This window comes from Nicotiana tabacum, chromosome 19 (assembly GCF_000715075.1).
Source record: "Nicotiana tabacum cultivar K326 chromosome 19, ASM71507v2, whole genome shotgun sequence".
Taxonomy (NCBI): Eukaryota; Viridiplantae; Streptophyta; class Magnoliopsida; order Solanales; family Solanaceae; genus Nicotiana; species Nicotiana tabacum.
The window spans coordinates 81,874,869-81,895,562 of NC_134098.1; the positions used below are offsets into that span (position 1 = coordinate 81,874,869).

Consider the following 20,694-nt stretch of genomic DNA (forward strand, 5'->3'; position numbering starts at 1 on the left):
CTGACGTATTTAAATAACAGCCATTGTATTAAAATTCCATATTTCAGAAAGTGAAATGCCTTGCTCATCTATTTGAAGGGTGGCTAGTCTCTAAATGTAAAGCAAAGACAACCTCGGAAATGAATTTTCACTCGCTTTCTCTAAGTGAGTACAATATTACTTGAGAGCGCATAAGCTTTACATATTTTATCGTTTTGTTCATAATACACGCGAATAAAAATATTTTTACTTGTGGCGTAACATAAATATGAAGAGAACATTTCAGATTTTTATTACATCAGGACCGCTCCTGGAACATTCATATTATCAATTCAGTGGAGGGGCTATGTATGTAGGTAAAATTGAATGAAAGGGGTCCAATTGAATTCCCTTTGCTGGAAACTTGTACCTCGTATATAGGTAAAAACCTAAAAAAAAATATAGGGAAGAAAAAATATTTGTGTATATATAACTTGTTGAATTTCCCTTGTACAAATAATATTTTTAGTACAGCATCTTTTTTGACTCCCTTATTAGAATTCTGGCTCTGCCGCTAGTTATCATCTGCCCATGACAATTTTCACGTACTACTCGGAAGTGAATTGAATATGGTAGGTTCCGCAGCAATTTTCAAATTCGTCAGAAGGTTCTCGCTGTTCTTTACAGTCTTTTCCTGCCCATCATTCCTTTTTACAGTCTTTTTCTAAGTAAGAGTTGTTGATTATGGTTTCCAGTAGACTTATAAATTAAAGCCGTCGCACATATTTTGGTGTATACCAACCTGGCTACATTCAAGAGGACCAAAGCCTTTTCATATGTTCTTTTTAATTGTGGTATTCGCTTTATTTGAGCGCAGAAAGCCTCCTAGCAGCCACTCTTTTTAGTTAGAAATGTTTTGATACAGAATTCTACAATTTTTTTCAAAATGTTACTATCCCGTATCTGCTAAAGGCAAAATATATTATTTGCTCACATTCTCTGAGACCCAAAAAGGGAAAACAAGTTATAAAAATGTACTAGGATAGCCATTTCTACAAAATTAATCACAACAAATTGCAACATACAACAATAACCTCCAAGTCTTTAAAGGGGGGAAATATCTAAAAATATACCCACGAATGGAAAACAAGTAAAAAAGAAAATTCAAAAAAAAGGAATCTTTTTTTATGGCCAAACGAGCTCGAAACCCCCATTTGGACATAAATCTTTTTAAATTTGTTTTAAAAAAAGTTAAAAATATTATTTGTTAATGGAATTTGATCAATTTAAAAATATGAAGAAAAAAATTCAAGTTTCAAAAACTAATTTGATCTAGTTTTTGGATGAAAAACTTTTATTTCACTCATAAAACTTCAAAAAATTATTTTCAAACACAACTTCAAAAAATAATTCGCTCAAATTTCAACCAAATCTATGTCCAAACGCTAACCAAATGTTGAATATTCTTATCAAATGGCTTCGCTATGGTTCCACCGTCGCTCTTTTGAGTCTTATTTTTTTGCATAAGTTGACTTTGCGAGTGATTACTTTTTAAGACTCTTTACTGTTTGAATAATCTGAATAATTGCTTACTCAACCGCTTAAACTAAAAAGAACTTGTATATATATATATATATAAATATATATATATATATATATATATATATAATCTAATGTCATATTATGTGTAATTAATATATAATTTATGTATAATAATTTAAAAAAAATAATAAATTCGACTAGCTATTTGTTTAAAAAATCATTTTTTTTTCTTTCGAGACTCTTTATGCTAGTTGAAGTCAACATTTTCCTCATATAGATGCACAGCCATATTACACTAGCTAGACCTTCTAGTACTATTTCGAGAACGACTGCATAGTGGAAGTGGAAGGCCAGCCAAACAATAAAAAGATTTAAAAAAAAAAGGGAAGAAAAACTCTTGTACATATTTTCCGTTTCTTGTCATTTGATTCCTGATTATCCCTAACTTAGATGAGTACGATGTTAACATCAGCCTAAAATCATTTTTCTTTCTCCCAATACAGAATATTTCGAAGTTCAACTATCATTTGGAATTTCATTGTTTCGAATTTCGCACACAAGTACCTGACTCTTTTGAAAATTTTCAAAAAAAACAAATTCATTAAAGTTACAAATTTAACAAAATCAATGAGAACTGATGAGACGGGAGTACCCACTTGTGAATCTTAATTATATTTTGGGGCGGAGCTATGGAGCACAAGGGATATCTAGAAAATTACATCATATATATATATAAGGTTAAAATATAACAAAAGTGTTTTTTGTGTTTTTAACTATTTCTTTATATCTTATTTTAAATGAAAACTCTCGGTCCGTTAGGATCTTCTATAGCGCGCAATTGTATATTATTGATTTTTCTGTTACATATTCAGATAAGGATAGATCCTCACCCCACCACTCAATATATTTTTTATATGCGTATCTACTGAGAATAGTATATTGGAAACTTGGCCAGTTGTTATTCATCTAATTGTGGAGAAGTGACTAGTCAAACAATGTTTGGTGATAATTTGGTACAATTGATGTCAAAAATGGTAGATTTACGATGAACAAATCAACATAGTTGGTCTACAGCAGGCTGGTGCTATGATAAGAAATAATCAGAAATATAAATAGATATCACTCTTTATGCAGAAAATGATTTTTTTATAAAAAAAAGTCAGTACGTAAAAGAACACTATCAGCTCACGTGATTTGTGGCTCGATAAGTATCTGTGGACTGTGATCAATCATATACTCTGACTAATGCGATCTTCATTTGTAGTTTTTATTTTTTAATATATTTTAACAATTAATTTCTAAATTAAAAATAAAATGTGGTTAATTTTACCATGTGAGTTAAAATTTATTGCAAAAATAGAAAATAAAAAAACAAGTTGATTTCAAATTTTATCTTGGTCTTGAAGGATAATAAATTAAAATAATTTCTATAAACTGAAGTTCGTTCGATTTTGCAAAGTGTTAAAGTAACTCTATATAATTGATGGTAAAAATGCTGCAACCTGAACTAGCAATTTTCATAAAGTGTTGGAGTATAGGATTATGCCAAATACAAGTATTTAATAAAAGTTTCAAAATTTAAAAGTATTTTACAAAGTTTGATAGGTGAAAAGTATTTTTACAAAGAAAAAGAAGGAAAAGATAACAAATATTACATGGCTGACATTTAATTGGCGGGGAAAAGACGTAACATGCAGGCTCGACTTTGTCGTTTCCTAGTTTGAGGTAGACTTTTGACTAGCAATTATAATTACTCCATATAATATTTAAAAATAATTAAATTTCAATTTTATTAAATGCAAAACGGAAAAAGAAAAGAAGAATATGGGCGATGATAATTGAGCTGGAGAATTTTTTAATTTTTTTGTGATAGTAATAAAAATTTTCGTTAACTACAAAAATTTTGAAATACGCTGAAATTTCAAGAATAGACTCATTTAAAACGAGAAGAAACGAGCGTGGATATTGTCCTCACAAATTGGTAGTCTAATGCGGTCCTTGTTGTTTACTATCGTTTGACTAACGACACTTATCATGCTTTTCTTAATGTAGTAACAATATATAAGAAGGAGAAAATCAGAAATTATTATGGCTTGATTGTTTATTCGGAAAATGTCCAAATATATCACTGTACTTTCGAAAATAGTCTCATAATACACTTGTTATACTATTGGGTTATCTATACTCCTGCAATCATACTTTGGGTTCAAATATACCCCTTATTTAAACGGAGGGACACGTGTCATCGTCCTGTTGGCCAATTCTAAATATCTCATAATTAATTAAAAAGACTCATTACCCATACCCGAAAAGCAATTTTCTAAAGCAATTCTTTTTTGTAAAAATTGAAAAAAACTTAATTTTTTTTACTAAAAACTGAAAAAAACAAAAATATTTTTTTTCCAGTTTTTACAAAACAACTGCTTTAAAAAAACTGAAAAATATTTTCTAAAATAATATTTTTGTAAAAACTGAAAAGTAATTTTCTAAAGCAATTAAAAACTAGAAAAAACTGAAATATTTTTAACTAAAAACTGAAAATATATATATATTTAACTAAAAACTGAAATAAAAAAAAAATTATTTTTCAGTTTTTACAAAAATATTGCTTTAGAGAATTGCTTTTCAGTTTTTGTTTTTAATTTTTACAAAAAAAATTGCTTTAGAAATTATTTTTCATTTTTTTTAAAGTAGTATTTTTCTAAAAACTGGAAAAAAATATTTTCAATTTTTTTAATTTTTAGTAAAAAAATATTCAGTTTTTTTCAGTTTTAAATTGCTTTAGAAAATTATTTTTCATTTTTTTAAAGTAGTTTTTTTGTAAAAACTGGAAAAAAAAAATATTTTCATTTTTTCAGTTTTTAGTAAAAATAATTTCAGTTTTTTTTTCCAGTTTTTACAAAAAAAAAATTACTTTAGAAAATTGCTTTTCGGGTCCCAAATAATGGGTCTTTTTAATTCATTAAGAGATATTTAGAATTGACCAACAGGACAATGACACGTGTTCCTCCGTTTAAATGAGGGGTATATTTGAACCCAAAGTATGACTACAGGGGTATAAATAACCCAATAGTATAACGAGAGGTATTCTTAGACCATTTTTGAAAGTACAAGAGTATATTTGGATCTTTGCCGTTGTATATTTTGTAGCATTTTCATGCTACGGATGTAGTATGTTAGTATTTGGTTCCATTAAACCCCTAACTTTCGATACATAGTAAAAATTCATTAAAATTGTAAAATAGTATATATGAACCCAAAACTTTAAATATATAATGAGTTCAATGCTAAGTTAAACCCATTAACATTAAGTATAATCCTGAATCTGTCTCTGTTTTCATGTACATTGAAAATTGTTATAATACGATAATATGTATAGCTACAAGGTGTTTCAAAAGACAATTTACAATAATAAATGGAGTCTCTGCTAGGTATAAAGCTAATGTCATATGCCGAAAACCTAATTGGGATAATGCATTAATGCTTAGTTGTTTTTGTTACAAACTTACAATTTATTACAATGTGTAACAGGATAGTTTTTCTGATTAAACACTTGCGAGGATTTAAAAAGTTTCAGTTTTACAAACTCAAATTTTGCTTTAATTTATAAACTACGGAGTAACTAGTATGAATTAAGTGGACTTGAATAAAATGACACGGTTAACAAAGACTAGTTATACAGCAGATTCCAACTAATTGAAGATCAAAATACAGTTAGTTTTATTTCGATACAGTTAACAAGAAGAGAAACATAATCACGAAGAGTCAAACTCATAATATTAACACTTAAAGTTGTCCAACATGTTGACTAATGAGCCATCTTCGCAGGGAACTAGTAAAACTCCATGTTACTGGAGTATTATTGCTAATCAAGTTAAGGTAAGAAACGGACCAACAAATTAAAGAATAAAAAACAAAAATAAAAACAAAAAATCAAAAAAATAAATAATGAAAATTGACAGAAAATCACCGATAAAATCCTTACCCAGAGATTTCGGATTTAATCTTTAAAAATAATTTTTTTTTGATAAAAAACGTTTTTTGGTGGGCAAAGTTAAAATAATAACCGAACATTAGGTAAGAAACAAAAATAATGAAAATTGAGAGACAGGCCTCACATGTGGAGCTTTTGTGCTGCAGCCAAAGCTTTTGACTTTTTATACAACTTGTACATAATACACTCTGACTCATTCTCCAGTCACTTTCGTTGTCCAAATGAGAAAAGAAAATGTTTTTTTTTTTGCTTAAAATTTGAGGAAGTGGTGGGGTGGTCCGGTAGCTTTTCGCCCATTTGGAAAAGTTTCTTTGACGGCCTTGCACGCACGATCGGTGGTGGCGGCAGAGGCCTATTTTGAGAGAATGAATGCACTGTTAAAAAAAAAATGGATTTAGAATATAAATTTTATGGGTTAACATTTAGTTCTTACGATTACGCACCCATTATACTTTTGGAATTATAAGTTCAAATTTTTTTAAATAGTAATTTTCTTATATCTATATCTATTTTTCATATTGAAAATATTGGGACCGATTGAACCCATTGACTATATGTTACATCATACACTACTACTAGTTTTAATATACATCTTTTGTTTAATCATATAAGATTTCACAACGACAGAAGAAGAATACGAATTTCAATGTATGAAAATTTTGAAGAATAAACCAAACAAAAAAGAAATAAAAAAAAGTACTTAATTAATACGAAAAAAATAACACCACACACGCCCATCTTCCCAGGGCGTCTAGTTCTAGAAAAAAAGAGAGAAGAAAATAACAAGATTGACATAAGATTTGAACTTACAACCTCATCTAGAGAGATACATCAAATAACCATCACATTATATAAAATTTTGAGCATGTATGCACACACATATATTGAAAAAAATTGAAAAAATATAACATTACTATACATGATTTAGGGAGGGGAGCATGGGTTCACGTGCCCCATGGAACCCACCTAGATACGCCCTTGAGTGGCGGAGATAGGATTTCCGTTAAGAGGATTAAAAAAAGGGAAAAGCTAGAAGAATTAAAAGAAACTATGACTAATGGTGACCACTGAGCTATACTTTTCGACAATGTTAAAGAAATTTAAAATATAATATATAGAGGTTCAAAACAAATTTTGCTTTATATATACAGTGTAATTTTTCGACAAAAGGGATTGAACCATTTCCGCCCCTAAATCCGCCCCAGTGCACGATAGACATGGCTCTCACAAGTGAAGAATAGCTTTGGACTATGCGTATTTAGAGATATATAGTTTGGTAAAATCAAAGATAAAATAGACACCATTAGGAGTTATGTTTTGGATAAATATTTCATTACTTACACGACGTTCACATTTAATTTAACGTATATAAATACCGAGCACGAATAAATATATACAAACTCATTATTTGTGATGTGCATTCAAATGTTTGGCGCATGAATAACATTCAAAATAGGAAAGGAGAAGGCGGGAGGATGATTTTAGATGCTAATAAGCGAAAGTTCCAAAAAAAAAGAATAACAGCGGCGCAATCAACGCGGCCAATTTTGGCTACTTTCTCTGGTTTGTCAAAAACCGAGGGTTGTGTAAGAAAAATCAGAAGAAGGTGTTGTTTGATTTTTGATTTTTTGAATTTTCCGAAGCGCCATATTTTCCAACTGTTCACTCACATTCCTCTTTGTCTTTTTTTGATAGGAGTATTTATTTTGCTGCATTGGAAATGCATTGACCATCAGGATCATCAAACGATATATCACATCCCTCCATTTTTAAAAATTTGAAATTCAAATCATGAAACTGTTTAAATTTTAAATGCATCCAAATTAATGAAAATATTAATATATTACATTGTTAAACGTACACATTTTAACAGTGTGTGGCTTCTGATTAAAAAATTAATTCCAGTGAAAATGCCGTTGTTCCTCATTCGCATTTTATGATTTGTTGATAATTTCAATTGTTTTTTAGTTGTATGGTTCTAGGTTGAACATTTTGCCAGCAAGAAAATATAATGACAATGGTGACATATTTCGGCTTCAAATTTGAAATCTGTTTATGCAAAAATTGGTATGTCAAGGGACAACTAATTTAAGACATCTAATTAGCAATAAAAGAATCTCAATTACTCCGTTGTAAGTAATATGTGATCAAAACCAAAAAATCAGACAAGTAAAGAAATGTTGGTTCAATAAATAAAATATAAATTAATTCCGAGCCCACAAGTTGTTTGTGTGTACTTAAGAAATTTAATTTCCTCACTGTTGCCCAAGGTTTTGGATTAATTCCTCTCAGGATAGAACGAAATTATTATTATGTGATAGCGGCACTACAAATCACATAACTTCAACGAATTGAACAAACAGAGCAAATCACACTTAATACTTATGTTATTTTAAAAAAATAATGCAACAATGTAGAAAATAAGGAAGGAATTTTCAGATTTTCCATGTATGAAAAATGAGGCTAAATCTATGAATTTATAGACAATAAATGGATGAGATGAAGATGTGCGATTCAAAAGATGTCTCTTCCATTTTACGTTCACACCCATTCACGAAACCTAACATCCGTCGCACTCTTTAATACTCCATTGTTTACGTACATCAAAAAACACAGCTTCAATTCACTCAGCTTCACAGGAATATATGAAAAAAACATTTTTCTATTATTTTAAAAAATAAACATTTTTCTATTAGCTTGGATAATATTGTTGCCTACAAATTACGAAAAAAGGCAAATGCTTCTCGATATACCTCAATGAAAGCAATAATCATTGTGTTGCCCAACTAAAGGTTTGATTATTGACCTTTATTACCCCACCAAACCAGTAATCACTCCCTCTCAATGTATGAATTTGTTGACAAGATCTCTCTCATTCTGTTGAATGCGTGTTAATACTATTATCTATTACTAGTATTTGCTTGCAAATAGGACCACTTGTCACTAGATATAGAATAATCTCACCTCTTACTCTTGTGGTTGTTTGGTTTTGGAACAAATAAAAGATATACTAATATGATATCTTTATGAAATATTCTTTCGTATAATATTTTCTTAAAACAAAACTAATATAGTTTAACACTCACTTAAAAAAATTCACTCTATTTGTAATATGGACATATTTTCATGATATTTGCAATGACATAATATTCATTATAACAAATTTGTGGTTCATGACATTTGCCATGACATAATATCCATTATAACAAATTTGTGGATCATGACATTTGCCATGACATAATATCCATTATTAGGCCAAGGATTTCTTGCTATAAATAGAGGAGTTTCTCCTCATTTGCAAATACACAAATTCAAGAGCTTTTCACTCTTGTCTTTCTTTCTCCTCCTTTATTTCATTATAGAGTATTTTGTAAGAGAGTGAGTGTTGGGAAACACTTGTGTGAACCCTTTCTTTGGAATGATCTTGTGAGGTTATTCTCTTGTATTTACTCTAGTTTTGTACTCTCTTTTGTACTCTTGTTGGTATAGTGAAATTGCTTCTCTCCACTTGTGGACGTAGGTCACCTTGACCGAACCACGTTAAATTTGTTTCTTCTTTATATTCTTTAATTGCCTTTATTATCAACTTCCATTGTCTTTGTTATTGTCATTATACCGTTGTTTGGCTAAATTTCGCACTACCCGGGTTCCCGATCCTACAAATTGGTATCAGAGCCCGATCTAACCGGGTTAGTTTAAATAGCCAAAATGACTCTAACAAAGTCTTATGTTGAGAAATTTGACCGAAGTGCAAACTTCGGAATGTGGCAATTAAAGATGGAAGCTATCCTAATTCAGGATGGCTTAGATTTGGCACTGCAAGGAAAAGAGAAGATGCCGGATAAAATGACGGACGAGAAGTTTGCCGTCATAGACAAAAAGGCAAAAGCATGTATTATTTTAAATCTTTCAAATGAGGTTTTGCGTGAAGTTGCAGCAGAAAGATCAGCCAAAGGCATATGAGAAAAACTTAAAACCCTATATATGAAAAGAACACTAGAAAACAGGCCTTACCTAAAGCAAAAGCTCTACACTTTTTGTATGGCTGAAGGTACCTCTATACTTACTCATCTTGATACTTTTGATTCTCTTCTTATGGATTTAAGTAACATAGATGCTGAAATCAAAGATGAGGATCAAGCTGTGTTATTGCTTGTTTCCTTACCCTAGTCGTTTAAACATATAAGAGATACTATGCTTTATGGAAAGGATAATATCTCTTATAAAGATATCAAATCTATTTTGAAATCAAAAGAACAAATAGATAGAGATATTATTGGGAAAACTAGTGAAAACTAACAGGAAGGCTTATTCATAAGAGGTAGATCCAATAAGAAAGATTCAGGTAGTGAGAAACCTAAATCAAGGTCAAAATCCAGATACAGAAATGTCATGTGCAAATATTGTCATAAGAAAGGTCACATTATTTCTCAATGCTTTAAATTGAAAAATAAAGAAAAACATACCAAAAAAAAAAAAAAAAATGAGCACAAAAATACTGACACTGCCGAAGCAAGTGTAGTTGCTGATGAGACTGAGGGAACTATTTTTTTAGCAACTAATAATAGTTTCAAATCTAACAATGAGTGGATTTTAAATTATGGTTGTTCTTATCATATATCCCAGACGGGATTTATTTACCACATATGAATCTATTGGAGGTGGAGTTGTCTTGATGGGCAACAATAATGTCTGCAAAGTTATTGGAAAAGGTACAGTCCGAATAAAAAATACACGATGGTGTGGTGAGAACTCTCACCGATGTTAAATATGTTCCTGACTTGAAGAAAAATCTCATCTCTTTGGGCACTCTAGAATCTCTTGGGTGCAAGTACACAGGTGAAGGTAGAGTTCTGAAAATTTCTCATGGTGCTCTTGTGATCATGAAAGCACGCAGATCTGGTACGTTGTATACTCTTTTGGGATCTACTGTTACAGGTGCTGCTGCAGTTTCAATATCAGATAAATCAGATTCTGATATCACCAAATTGTGGCATATGCGATTGGGGCAAATGAGTAAAAAAAGTCTTTTCATCCTCAGCAAAAGAGGTCTCTTATGTGGCCAAAGTATCAGAAATATGGAGTTATGTGAACATTGTGTGTTCGGGAAGCAGAAAAGAGTCAGCTTCAAATCTCCAGCGATTCATAGAACAAAAGGTACTTTGGATTACATTCATTCAGATCTTTGGGGTCCTTCACGTACCCCATCAAAAGGTGGTGCCAGGTATATTTTAACTTTCATTGATGATTATTCAAGGAAAGTTTGGGTTTATTTCCTGAAAAATAAAAGTGATGTTTTCTTAAATTTCAAACAATGAAAAATTTTGATTGAGAAGCAAGCAGGAAAACAGGTTAAGCGGCTTAGAATAGATAATGGCTTGGAATTTTGTAATGATGAATTCAACGAATTTTGCAAGAATGAAGGAATTGCTCGACATCGTATTGTGAGAATGACACCTCATCAAAATGGTGTGGCAGAAAGGATGAATAGAACTCTTTTGGAAAGGGCTCGTTGCATGATTTCAAATGCTGGGTTAACAAATGCCTTTTGTGCAGAAGCTATCTCTACAGTTTGTTATATTGTCAACCGAGCTCCTTCTTCACCTTTGAACTTTAAAACTCTAGAGGAAGTGTGGTCAGGTACTCCTGCTAATTATTCTGATTTAAAGATATTTGGTTGTCCTGCATACATGCATGTAAATGATGGAAAATTAGAGTCAAGGGCTAAAAAGTACATTTTCCTTGGGTATGCATCTGGGGTGAAAGGATACCAACTATGGTATCCTGATCCCATGGAACAAAAATTTATAATTAGCAGAGATGTAAACTTTGATGAATCCTCTATGTTACATTCTAGAAAAGAGTCTTCTAGTTCTTGTGATACATATAAAGGAAAGTGTACACAGAACCAGGTGGAGATTGAGATTGGCATTCCTTCTGAGCCAAGCTCACCAACTTTGGAGTAAAATACAATTGAAACTCCTGAAGTTGAGACAGAAGCTGAAATTCCTGAAGTTGAGACTCCTGAAGTTGAACCAGAAGAAGAGGAGTATTCTATAGCCAAACATAAACCAAGAAGAGAAGGTAAACAACCATTAAGGTTTGGAGATTATGTTGCATTTGCTTTTTCAGTTGCACAGAAAACTGAAGAAATTGGAGAACCATCAAAATATTCAGAAGCAGTTTCTGGTGCTGACTCAGCCAAGTCGCTAATTGCAATGAATAAAGAAATTGAGTCTCTCCACAAGAATGGTACTTGGTCTCTTGTGAAACCGCCATCAGGAAAAAGAATTGTTGGTTGCAAATGGGTCTTCAAGAAAAAGGACGGCATTTCAGGGGTTGAAGATGCGAGATATAAGGCACGATTAGTTGCAAAGGGCTATAGTCAGGTACAATGAGTTGATTTTAATGATATTTTCTCACCTGTTGTTAAACATAGCTCTATTCGTATCTTGCTTGCCTTCGTTGCCATGTATGATTTGGAATTAGAACAACTTGATATTAAGACAGCTTTCTTACATGGCGAACTTGAGGAACAAATATACATGCATCAAACCGAAGGATTTGAAATTAAAGGAAAAGAAGATCATGTTTGCTTGTTGAAGAAATCCTTGTACGGATTAAAGCCGTCTCCAAGACAATGGTATAAAAGGTTTGATTTCTTTATGTTGGGTCATGGTTATTCGAGGAGCATATATGATAGTTGTGTTTACTTTCGGAAGTTAAATGATGGTTCATTTGTGTACCTATTATTATATGTTGATGACATGCTCATTGTTGTTAAGGATTTAACAGAAATTCACAATTTGAAAAGTCAGCTGAAAAGTGAATTTGAGATGAAAGATTTGGGAGCAGCTAAGAAAATCCTTGGCTATGGAGATCAAAAGAGATCGAAAAGCCAACAGGCTATTTCTGACCCAGAAGAAGTACTTGGAGAAAGTCTTGGAGAGGTTTGCATTAAAGATGCTAAACCAGTTAGTACCCTTCTTACTGCTCATTTTAAGTTATTAGCTGCTCGGTCCCCGCAGTCAGAGGAAGAAGAGAGGTACATGGCACAAGTTCCTTATTCTAGTGCAGTCGGCAGTATTATGTATGCAATGGTTTGTACACGTCTAGACATTTCACAAGCAGTGGGCGTGTTAAGCTGGTATATGGCTTGCCCTAGTAAAGCACATTGGCATGCTGTGAAATGGATTCTCAGATACTTGCGAGGTACTTCAAACACATGTTTGGAGTTTGGGAGAAATACTAACACTTTGGTTGGTTTTGTAGACTCAGAATATGCAGGTAATCCTGATAAAAGAAGATCACTGACAGGCTATGTATTTTGCATCGGTGGTTGCGCTATTAGTTGGAAAGCTACATTACAACATGTAGTAGCTTTATCTACTACCGAAGCAGAATATATGGCAGTGACCGAGGCGATCAAAGAAGCTTTATGGTTGAAGGGTCTATTTGCGGAACTCAGTTTACACCAAAGTGGTATTACCATTTTCTGTGATAGTCAAAGTGCCATTCACTTGGCTAAAGATCAAATGTATCATGAGAGGACGAAGCACATTGATATAAAATATCATTTCATCCGAGAAACCATTGTTGAAAGAAAAGTCTCTGTTCAGAAGATCAACACTAGAGACAATCCTGCTGACATGTTCACAAAACCTCTTCTAATGTACAAGTTCAAGCTTTGCTTCAACTTGATTGGCATTTATGAAGAATGATTTTGCCCATTGGGATTTTTACGGAGAAGGTGGTGCAAATTTACTATATATAAGCCGAAATTAGGCCAAGGTGGAGATTTGTAATATGGTCAAATTTTCATGACATTTGCCATGACATAATATCCATTATAACAAATTTGTGGTTCATCACATTTGCCATGACATAATATCCATTATAATAAATTTGTGGATCATGACATTTGCCATGACATAATATCCATTATTAGGACAAGGATTTCTTGCTATAAATAGAGGAGTTTCTCCTCATTTGAAAACATACCAATTCAAGAGCTTTTCACTCTTCTCTTTCTTTCTCCTCCTTTATTTCATTATAGAGTAATTTTGTAAGAGAGTGAGTGTTGGAAAACACTTGTGTGAACCCTTTCTTTGGAGTGATCTTGTGAGGTTATTCTCTTGGGGTATTTGGTAATTAGAGTATTACTCTAGTTTTGTACTCTCTTTTGTATTCTTGGTGGTATAGTGAAATTATTTTTCTCCGCTTGTGGACGTAGGTCACCTTGACCGAACTACGTTAAATTTGTGTCTTTTTTATATTCTTTAATTGCCGTTATTATCAACTTCTATTGTCTTTATTATTGTCATTATACCGTTGTTTGGCTAAATTCTGCACTATCCGGGTTCCCGATCCTAACACTATTAACAATACAAATTCGGGAAAACGGAGTAATATTTTTAAAATTTTGTATTTGTATTAATTAAGTGTTAAATTACAAAATTTAACACTGGATCAATGGTTAGAGCTAAGTGCTAACAATGCTTTGAAATGGAGCAACAATTTTGTTCAAAAACTAATTCACTAGTTAAAAAGTGAGATTTTTGCAATTTTGACCAGTTTGTACACATTAAACCATTTAATTAGAAAAAAAATTATCTAATATTTTTTTGCTTATGCTAGAATTTGAATCATGATCTCCTATTCCTTAACTTAACGTTCTATATTTCCGCGTATATATACCTAGTGAAACGCAGCTAAGACTTATTAGTAATTTAATATGAAACCTCAAGACAATTGGGATTTAACGCGGTAATAACAGCTCTCCCCTTTTGACCATTTTCCTTTTGTCCTAAGAAAATTTGGAATTTAATCAAACCTTTCATTTTCCCCCGCCGTTGAAACGTAAACCATAAGTCTAATAAATATCCTACTTATTCAAAATATTATCATAAAAAACAGAATATAACAAAAAATCTACTTGGATTTCTGGACCAATTACAAAAGAAAAGATTAGTCACTCATCCAATAGTTTTTCAACATTTGTGTGTAACAATTTCATGCGTAACGGCCCACCGTAATAATACACTACTACTAGTCATACTCAATTATAATACAACAACAGAAAGAAAAAAATTAATTCATTCTACAGTTATTTCATAAGAAGGAGAGAGAAAGTAGATAAAAAAGAAATAAAAGAGGAGAAAAAAAAAAACAATAACCCCCCCACCCCCACTAGTTTCGCCCCTTTTTCAGTGCTTTAACCCAAAAACTCTTATTCACAACTTTATTTTTTCCTTTACTAGCAATTCTCCAACTTCTTCTTCATCTTCTACCTTACAATTTTTCCTTACCATAAAACCAACGTAAACTTCTCTGTACCTTAAAAAACACAAAACTTTTTTGCCCTTCTTGTTTTTGTACTTATTTTTTTAATGGAGTTGATTGAGGCAAGAGCATTAAAATCCAGTTTTCTTTCGGACATGGCCATGAAAACTAGCCAACAGGTTTTTCTTGACGATATATGGTGTGTAACGGGTATTAATAACGTACCAAGTGATGATTTTTCAGTTGATGACCTTTTGGACTTTTCTGACAAAGATTTCAAAGATGGCCAGTCTTTACAAGAATTGCATGAAGATGATGAAAAAGACTCTTTTTCTGGCTCTTCACAGCACAAAAATTCTCAAGTTTCAAACTTTTCATGCATGGGTAGTTTTTCCGGCGAACTTCCTGTCCCGGTAACAATTTATGGCCAAAATTTGCAATTTTTTTGGTTTATTTTTGTAAAGTTTGGTTTTTTATGAGAAACCCATTTCAACAGGTTGATGAATTGGAGAATCTTGAGTGGTTATCACAATTTGTGGATGATTCCACGTCGGAATTCTCCTTGTTGTGTCCTGCCGGCAGTTTCAAGGACAAAACCGGTGGCTTTCAAGTTTCCCGGTCCGAACCGGATGTAAGACCGGTTGTTCAGAAACTGAGAGTTCCATGTTTTCCTTTACCGGTTGTTCAGAAACCTAGAACTAAGCGGTCCAGACCGGCTGGAAGAAAATGGTCCTTTTCGTCACCAACAGTTTCAGCAGACTCGTGTTCACCCACCTCTTCATCATACGGTTCGTCACCGTTTCCTCCGGTTTTATACGCGAACCCGGTTCTAGACGGCGACTTGTTTTGTAGCGTAGAAAAGCCGCCGTTGAAAAAGCCGAAAAAAATTTCAACAGCAGAGACCGGTTCGGGTCGTCGGTGTACTCATTGCCAGGTCCAGAAAACACCACAGTGGCGAGCCGGTCCATTGGGTCCAAAAACTTTGTGCAACGCTTGTGGTGTTAGATACAAATCCGGTCGGCTTTTTCCGGAATATAGACCGGCTTGTAGTCCGACTTTTTCTCAGGAAGTTCACTCGAATAGTCACCGGAAAGTTTTAGAGATGCGGCGGAAGAAGGAGAGCGGTGAGGTTATTGACTCCGGTCTAGCTTTCAACTTGTTGAGTTTTGAAATGAATGAGAACCCGGTTCATTCTGAACCGGTCTAAAATGGTCTTAGTGCGGCTGCGGTTCAAATGTGAAAATTTTGGTAAATTGTGGGTTGTAGGAGGGTAGACATAGAAATGTAGCGTATTTTAGGGAGGTTATTGTAATTTTACTTTTAGTATCTTTTTTCTATTCTCTTTTGTAGTATAAAAATCTAATTCATTTGCAGTTTAGTGGTCAATCTTATAGGAACTATTCATTTGTTTTTAAATTTTTGTTTTGATTAAGTTGGAATAATTCAAAACGGTTGAACGGTTTTTGACACTCGGTGAAAATCGACTTGCAGACATATTTTACCGAGCCTTCAATTAAGAATTTAAAATGAATATCAATGTACATCACAAAAGAATAATTCTCCATACGCCAAAAGTATGGTATATTTATTGCGGCACCAAGTACAATAATCCTAGGACCGAATGGTCATAGATTTTGCAAAATTATTTTGATAAATACATGTTTATTCATAAATTTTATCCAAATTTTGGCAAATTTTCAAAATTCAAAATCAAATCAAGAGCTGGTTTTGGCCCAAAATATTACTATTATATTTTTTAAAAATTACTCCAAACTTTTATATTTTATAAAAGAGCCCACTATTTATTATTTTGTAACAATGTTGTTTCGTCTTCTCGGTTATCTGATAGTGTATTATAGTTCATTATAAAAATAATAATTTTGTAACAAATTTATTTATGTTCAGGACTATGGTATTGTGATAATGAATATTATTGATGAAGGTACTATTGGGTATTTGTAATAGTTTTTAGAACTTGTGGGTATAAGTCATGTTTCATGTTTTTAAAAAAAAAAAGTGAAATATGTTTTGAAAACTGATGTCCAAACACATTTTCATCTCCAAACCAACCTTCAACAAATAAGATTTTTCAAAACAAATTTGGGAATCTATGGCCTAACATTAGTTTAGCTAGTTTTTGGACATAAATTTGATTGAAACATGAAAAAGTATTTTTTCAAGTTGTGTTAAAAAATAATTTTTAAAATTTAAAGTTATGTTTGGACAATATTTTATTTGAAGAAAAATTGAAATTTTGTGAGTGGAAGAAAATTTTTAACCCAAAACCTTTTTGGGAACTTGGGAATTTTTGAAACTTTTTTTCCCCAAAATATGATCATATTTAATAAACAAATAATTTTTTATTTTTTATTTTTTAAAAAAATGAAGCCAATTTTTTTAGCCAAACGGAACCTTAGTATGAGCTATTATAAACGTGGGTTTATTTGGAACAATAACTTTGAGCTTAGAATCGAATTTTTAGTGTAAAATTTATTGAAATTGTCGAAAATATTGACATAGAACTCAAAAAAAAAAAAAAAAAAAATTGTTGTACGAAGTATCCCGCTTTTATGCAGAGTTCAGAGAAGAACCATATTCCAAGGAGATATGATGTACAAACCCGTGACCTACCATAATACAAGTATCAATGATTGACTCCATAACTCGAATTTGTAATTTATATAGGTCACAAAAAAATAACTTTACCATTGTTTCAAGTTTGAACTCAATAATTAAAATTGTGTAAAGATTTCATTTATTCTTCGTCTTTTAGAACACTGATTTAGAACAGTCAACATCTCTTGTTGATCTGTTAATTTAGTGATCAAAGATTGTAAATTGAGAAGTACGAAAAAGAAAGAAAAAAACAGAGGAAAATTCAATGCTTTTGGTCAGTGTGTGTTTACTTATCCTCTGCCAAATTCGTAACGTTAAGGCAAAGTGTGGTACGTGGGTAAATGGGGGCCCATTTCGTATTTACGTCATTAGGTGGGTTGGAGCCCACTAATGGTGGTGTTGTGCGTGGTATATATGCCACTTTTGGTGTGTTTTGAAATATCTCTATAATTATAACACTCCATCAGTAATGACTTGTGACCACTTTTAATGGTTGCTGACTCACCACTATTCTTCTTCTCTCCAATTAAAACGACTCAATTAAAATTACTCAGTATAATCGCTCCACAAAATAATAGCCGATAAAATATATTATTTTTATATAATAATATATACGTATGTTTTTGTATATTTAACTAGCAGATATAATTATTTTTTGCCCGGCGGCTAAATGATGTGTAACTTGCTCTTTATTTTTGGACTTCATTTTCTTGGGCCCTGTCATGGGTTTTGGATGGATGGGCTAATTGGGTTGGGTCAGACAGAGATAAAAATAGATGGTCTATCCATCATGATGCCCTTATGGGGTAAAAATTTAGAGTTTTTAGTCAAAATTGTCCCTTATCTTTAAGAGTAGTTCTAACTTTGTCCTTTAACTATTCCCTCGAGCATCTTTAATCCCTTAAATTTGCTATAGTGGAGCACCTTTAGTCCTACTAACAGAATTTGGTAAAAAAACTGACGGTGACTATCACCATACCACATGCCAATCACGTAACTCTTATTAAAAGCCAAACAGTAAAACAACTAAACCCATTCCCGATTTTTCCAATTTCATAGTCCCCATTCACCCTATACTTCTGAAGAAAAGCGTGGATTAAAGGAAAAGGCAAGAAAATTTTAAGTACAATTTATGCTGTCCATCTATAATCATACAAAGACTCTATTTCAACTTATTTCTACACAAACAACCTATTGTCATAGAATCTGGATTAGGTGGTGGTACTAAAATCTATATATATGTGTGTGAAAATTTTAAATCAAAGAAAATTTTAAAAAAGAAAAGCCAGATTGCACACAAAATCAGTGCCACAATCTCATCCAAATAAACACATCAATAAACACAGAGAAAACACATACAAAATGCGAACAATAAATATTCATCAGTGGCAGTATCACAACGTCTTCAATGACATTGTCAATTGGCATGCCATGGTATCATCAAACTTCGACTGCCATCTCAATTTAATCCACGTTGTCGCTTCGACCGAATCGAATCCGTAGGGTTCCTTGGATACTTCAATTTTCTTTTTGATTCTCTGCTCGATGAAGCTGTTCTTCTTCGGAATAGGGTTTTGACTGGTTGAATTGGGGTGAGGAATAAGGAAACGAGTTTATGTTTACTGCCTGTCTTTATTTTTTTTTACTGGTCACGTGAGATGTTCATGGAATCACCATTAGTTTTTACGAGAGTTAACCAAATTCTGTTAGTAGGACTAAAGGCGCTCTACTTTAGCAATCTTAAGGGATTAAAGATACTTAAGGGAATAGTTAAAGGATAAAGTTAGACCTACTCTCAAAGATAAGGGATAATTTTGGCTAAAAACTCTAAAAACTTATGGGTATTCTCAGTTTACATCCAACCAATAAACGCAAGATAGAGATCTCGCAAACACACATGTATCATTTAATCATGGTTAGTGATATATTTTCTCGCTTTGATTTTTAATTGGTAAGGTTAAATTTTGTACTTTGGTATAAACATAATTTGCAGATAATATTTACCTATAAAAACTTACTCGCCTTGGATGTTATCAAATCTCATTAATTTACTATACTTAGGGGATAAATTAAGGAACAAATATATATTATATATTTATTGAATTGATTTAAACACCGCAAAAAATAAGTTTTTACGGTTTAGCCATATACGTGTAGGTGTTGTGATTTGAGAGGAAAAAGAAAGAAACATGTAAAATATTACATGCACGAGATGTTCACGTCAAACCAATTAATACAAAATACGTGTCGTCCATATAAATTATAGCAATTAATCATAGTTAATTTATATATATTTTGACTGAATTTTTATCTTAAAATTAGATTATTTGATTTGACATGGGGTGAAGAAAATACAGCTCAAAGAAGCATAGGTGGCATGTCGGGCATGTGAAATGGTGGAGTGGTTAGGAATCATTAAGGACGTGCTAACTGTAATGAAAGAACATGGGCTTCTTCTGCCCATAACTGTCGTTTTCCTACGTATTTTTATTCAATCATTATTTTTGGGGTTAAGAAAGAAATTAATATACGGTGGATTGCTAGCTGTGATATTTGGTTTTTGAAGACTAAGGTGACAGTCTTAAAAGCTGAGGTAATTCGATTTTTATGGTTATTGATTGGTTTTCATACGCAAAGAATTTGGTTCTTAAACGACACAAATACTATCTAATGTCATATCATTTTTGTTGGAAAAATTGTTATGGAGGATAGGATTTAACTTGAGGCGTGTCAAGAATATTGTCCTCAAGGATATTTCATCCATATAATAATGAATAAAATTAGGCGTATACCCTAGGATTCAATAAGTTCTTTCAACTATAAAACTGAGAACAGAACTAGCAGAAAATTCAAAAAAGAAACCGAGCATATAGAAGGAAGAAGATGATTCAGAAAGTTATGCTAGAAAGTGTCTATTTAGCTCTTCAAAGATCATGTTTATATAGGTGTTGCTCTAACGGCTAGATAACGGCTAGTAACGCCGAGTTTAACTCTATTAAGTGTAAAATAATTTACTAACTAATAAGTGGATGTAAATAATATTTTAAAGAGAAAAGATATTTAAAACCAAGATGGACATTACCTTTTGAGATATCACTAATTTTACAACAATCTCCCACATATCTCAAAAGGGATATAAAAAAATAAATCGTAAACAAAAAAAGAAAGAGAGTATAATTTGCTGGATTTCAGGTATAATGAAATTCATCTGGTGTCTTATAGACTATGAAGCAAATATAGATAAAATAAGATTTAACTTACAGAATAATTGGGGAAGTTGATAACAACTAATAAACCAAAAA

The 20,694-nt window shown here is 32.2% G+C and overlaps 1 protein-coding gene across 1 annotated transcript; it reads left to right on the forward strand.

Moving 5' to 3' along the window:
• Positions 1-14,591: 14,591 nt before the first annotated feature.
• LOC107791557 (GATA transcription factor 7-like) lies at positions 14,592-16,192 on the forward strand. The gene is made up of 2 exons (XM_016613641.2): positions 14,592-15,189; positions 15,273-16,192. Exons 1-2 carry the CDS (start codon positions 14,884-14,886, stop codon positions 15,981-15,983), a joined length of 1,017 nt encoding a protein of 338 aa, XP_016469127.1. The 5' UTR covers positions 14,592-14,883; the 3' UTR covers positions 15,984-16,192.
• Positions 16,193-20,694: the final 4,502 nt, after the last annotated feature.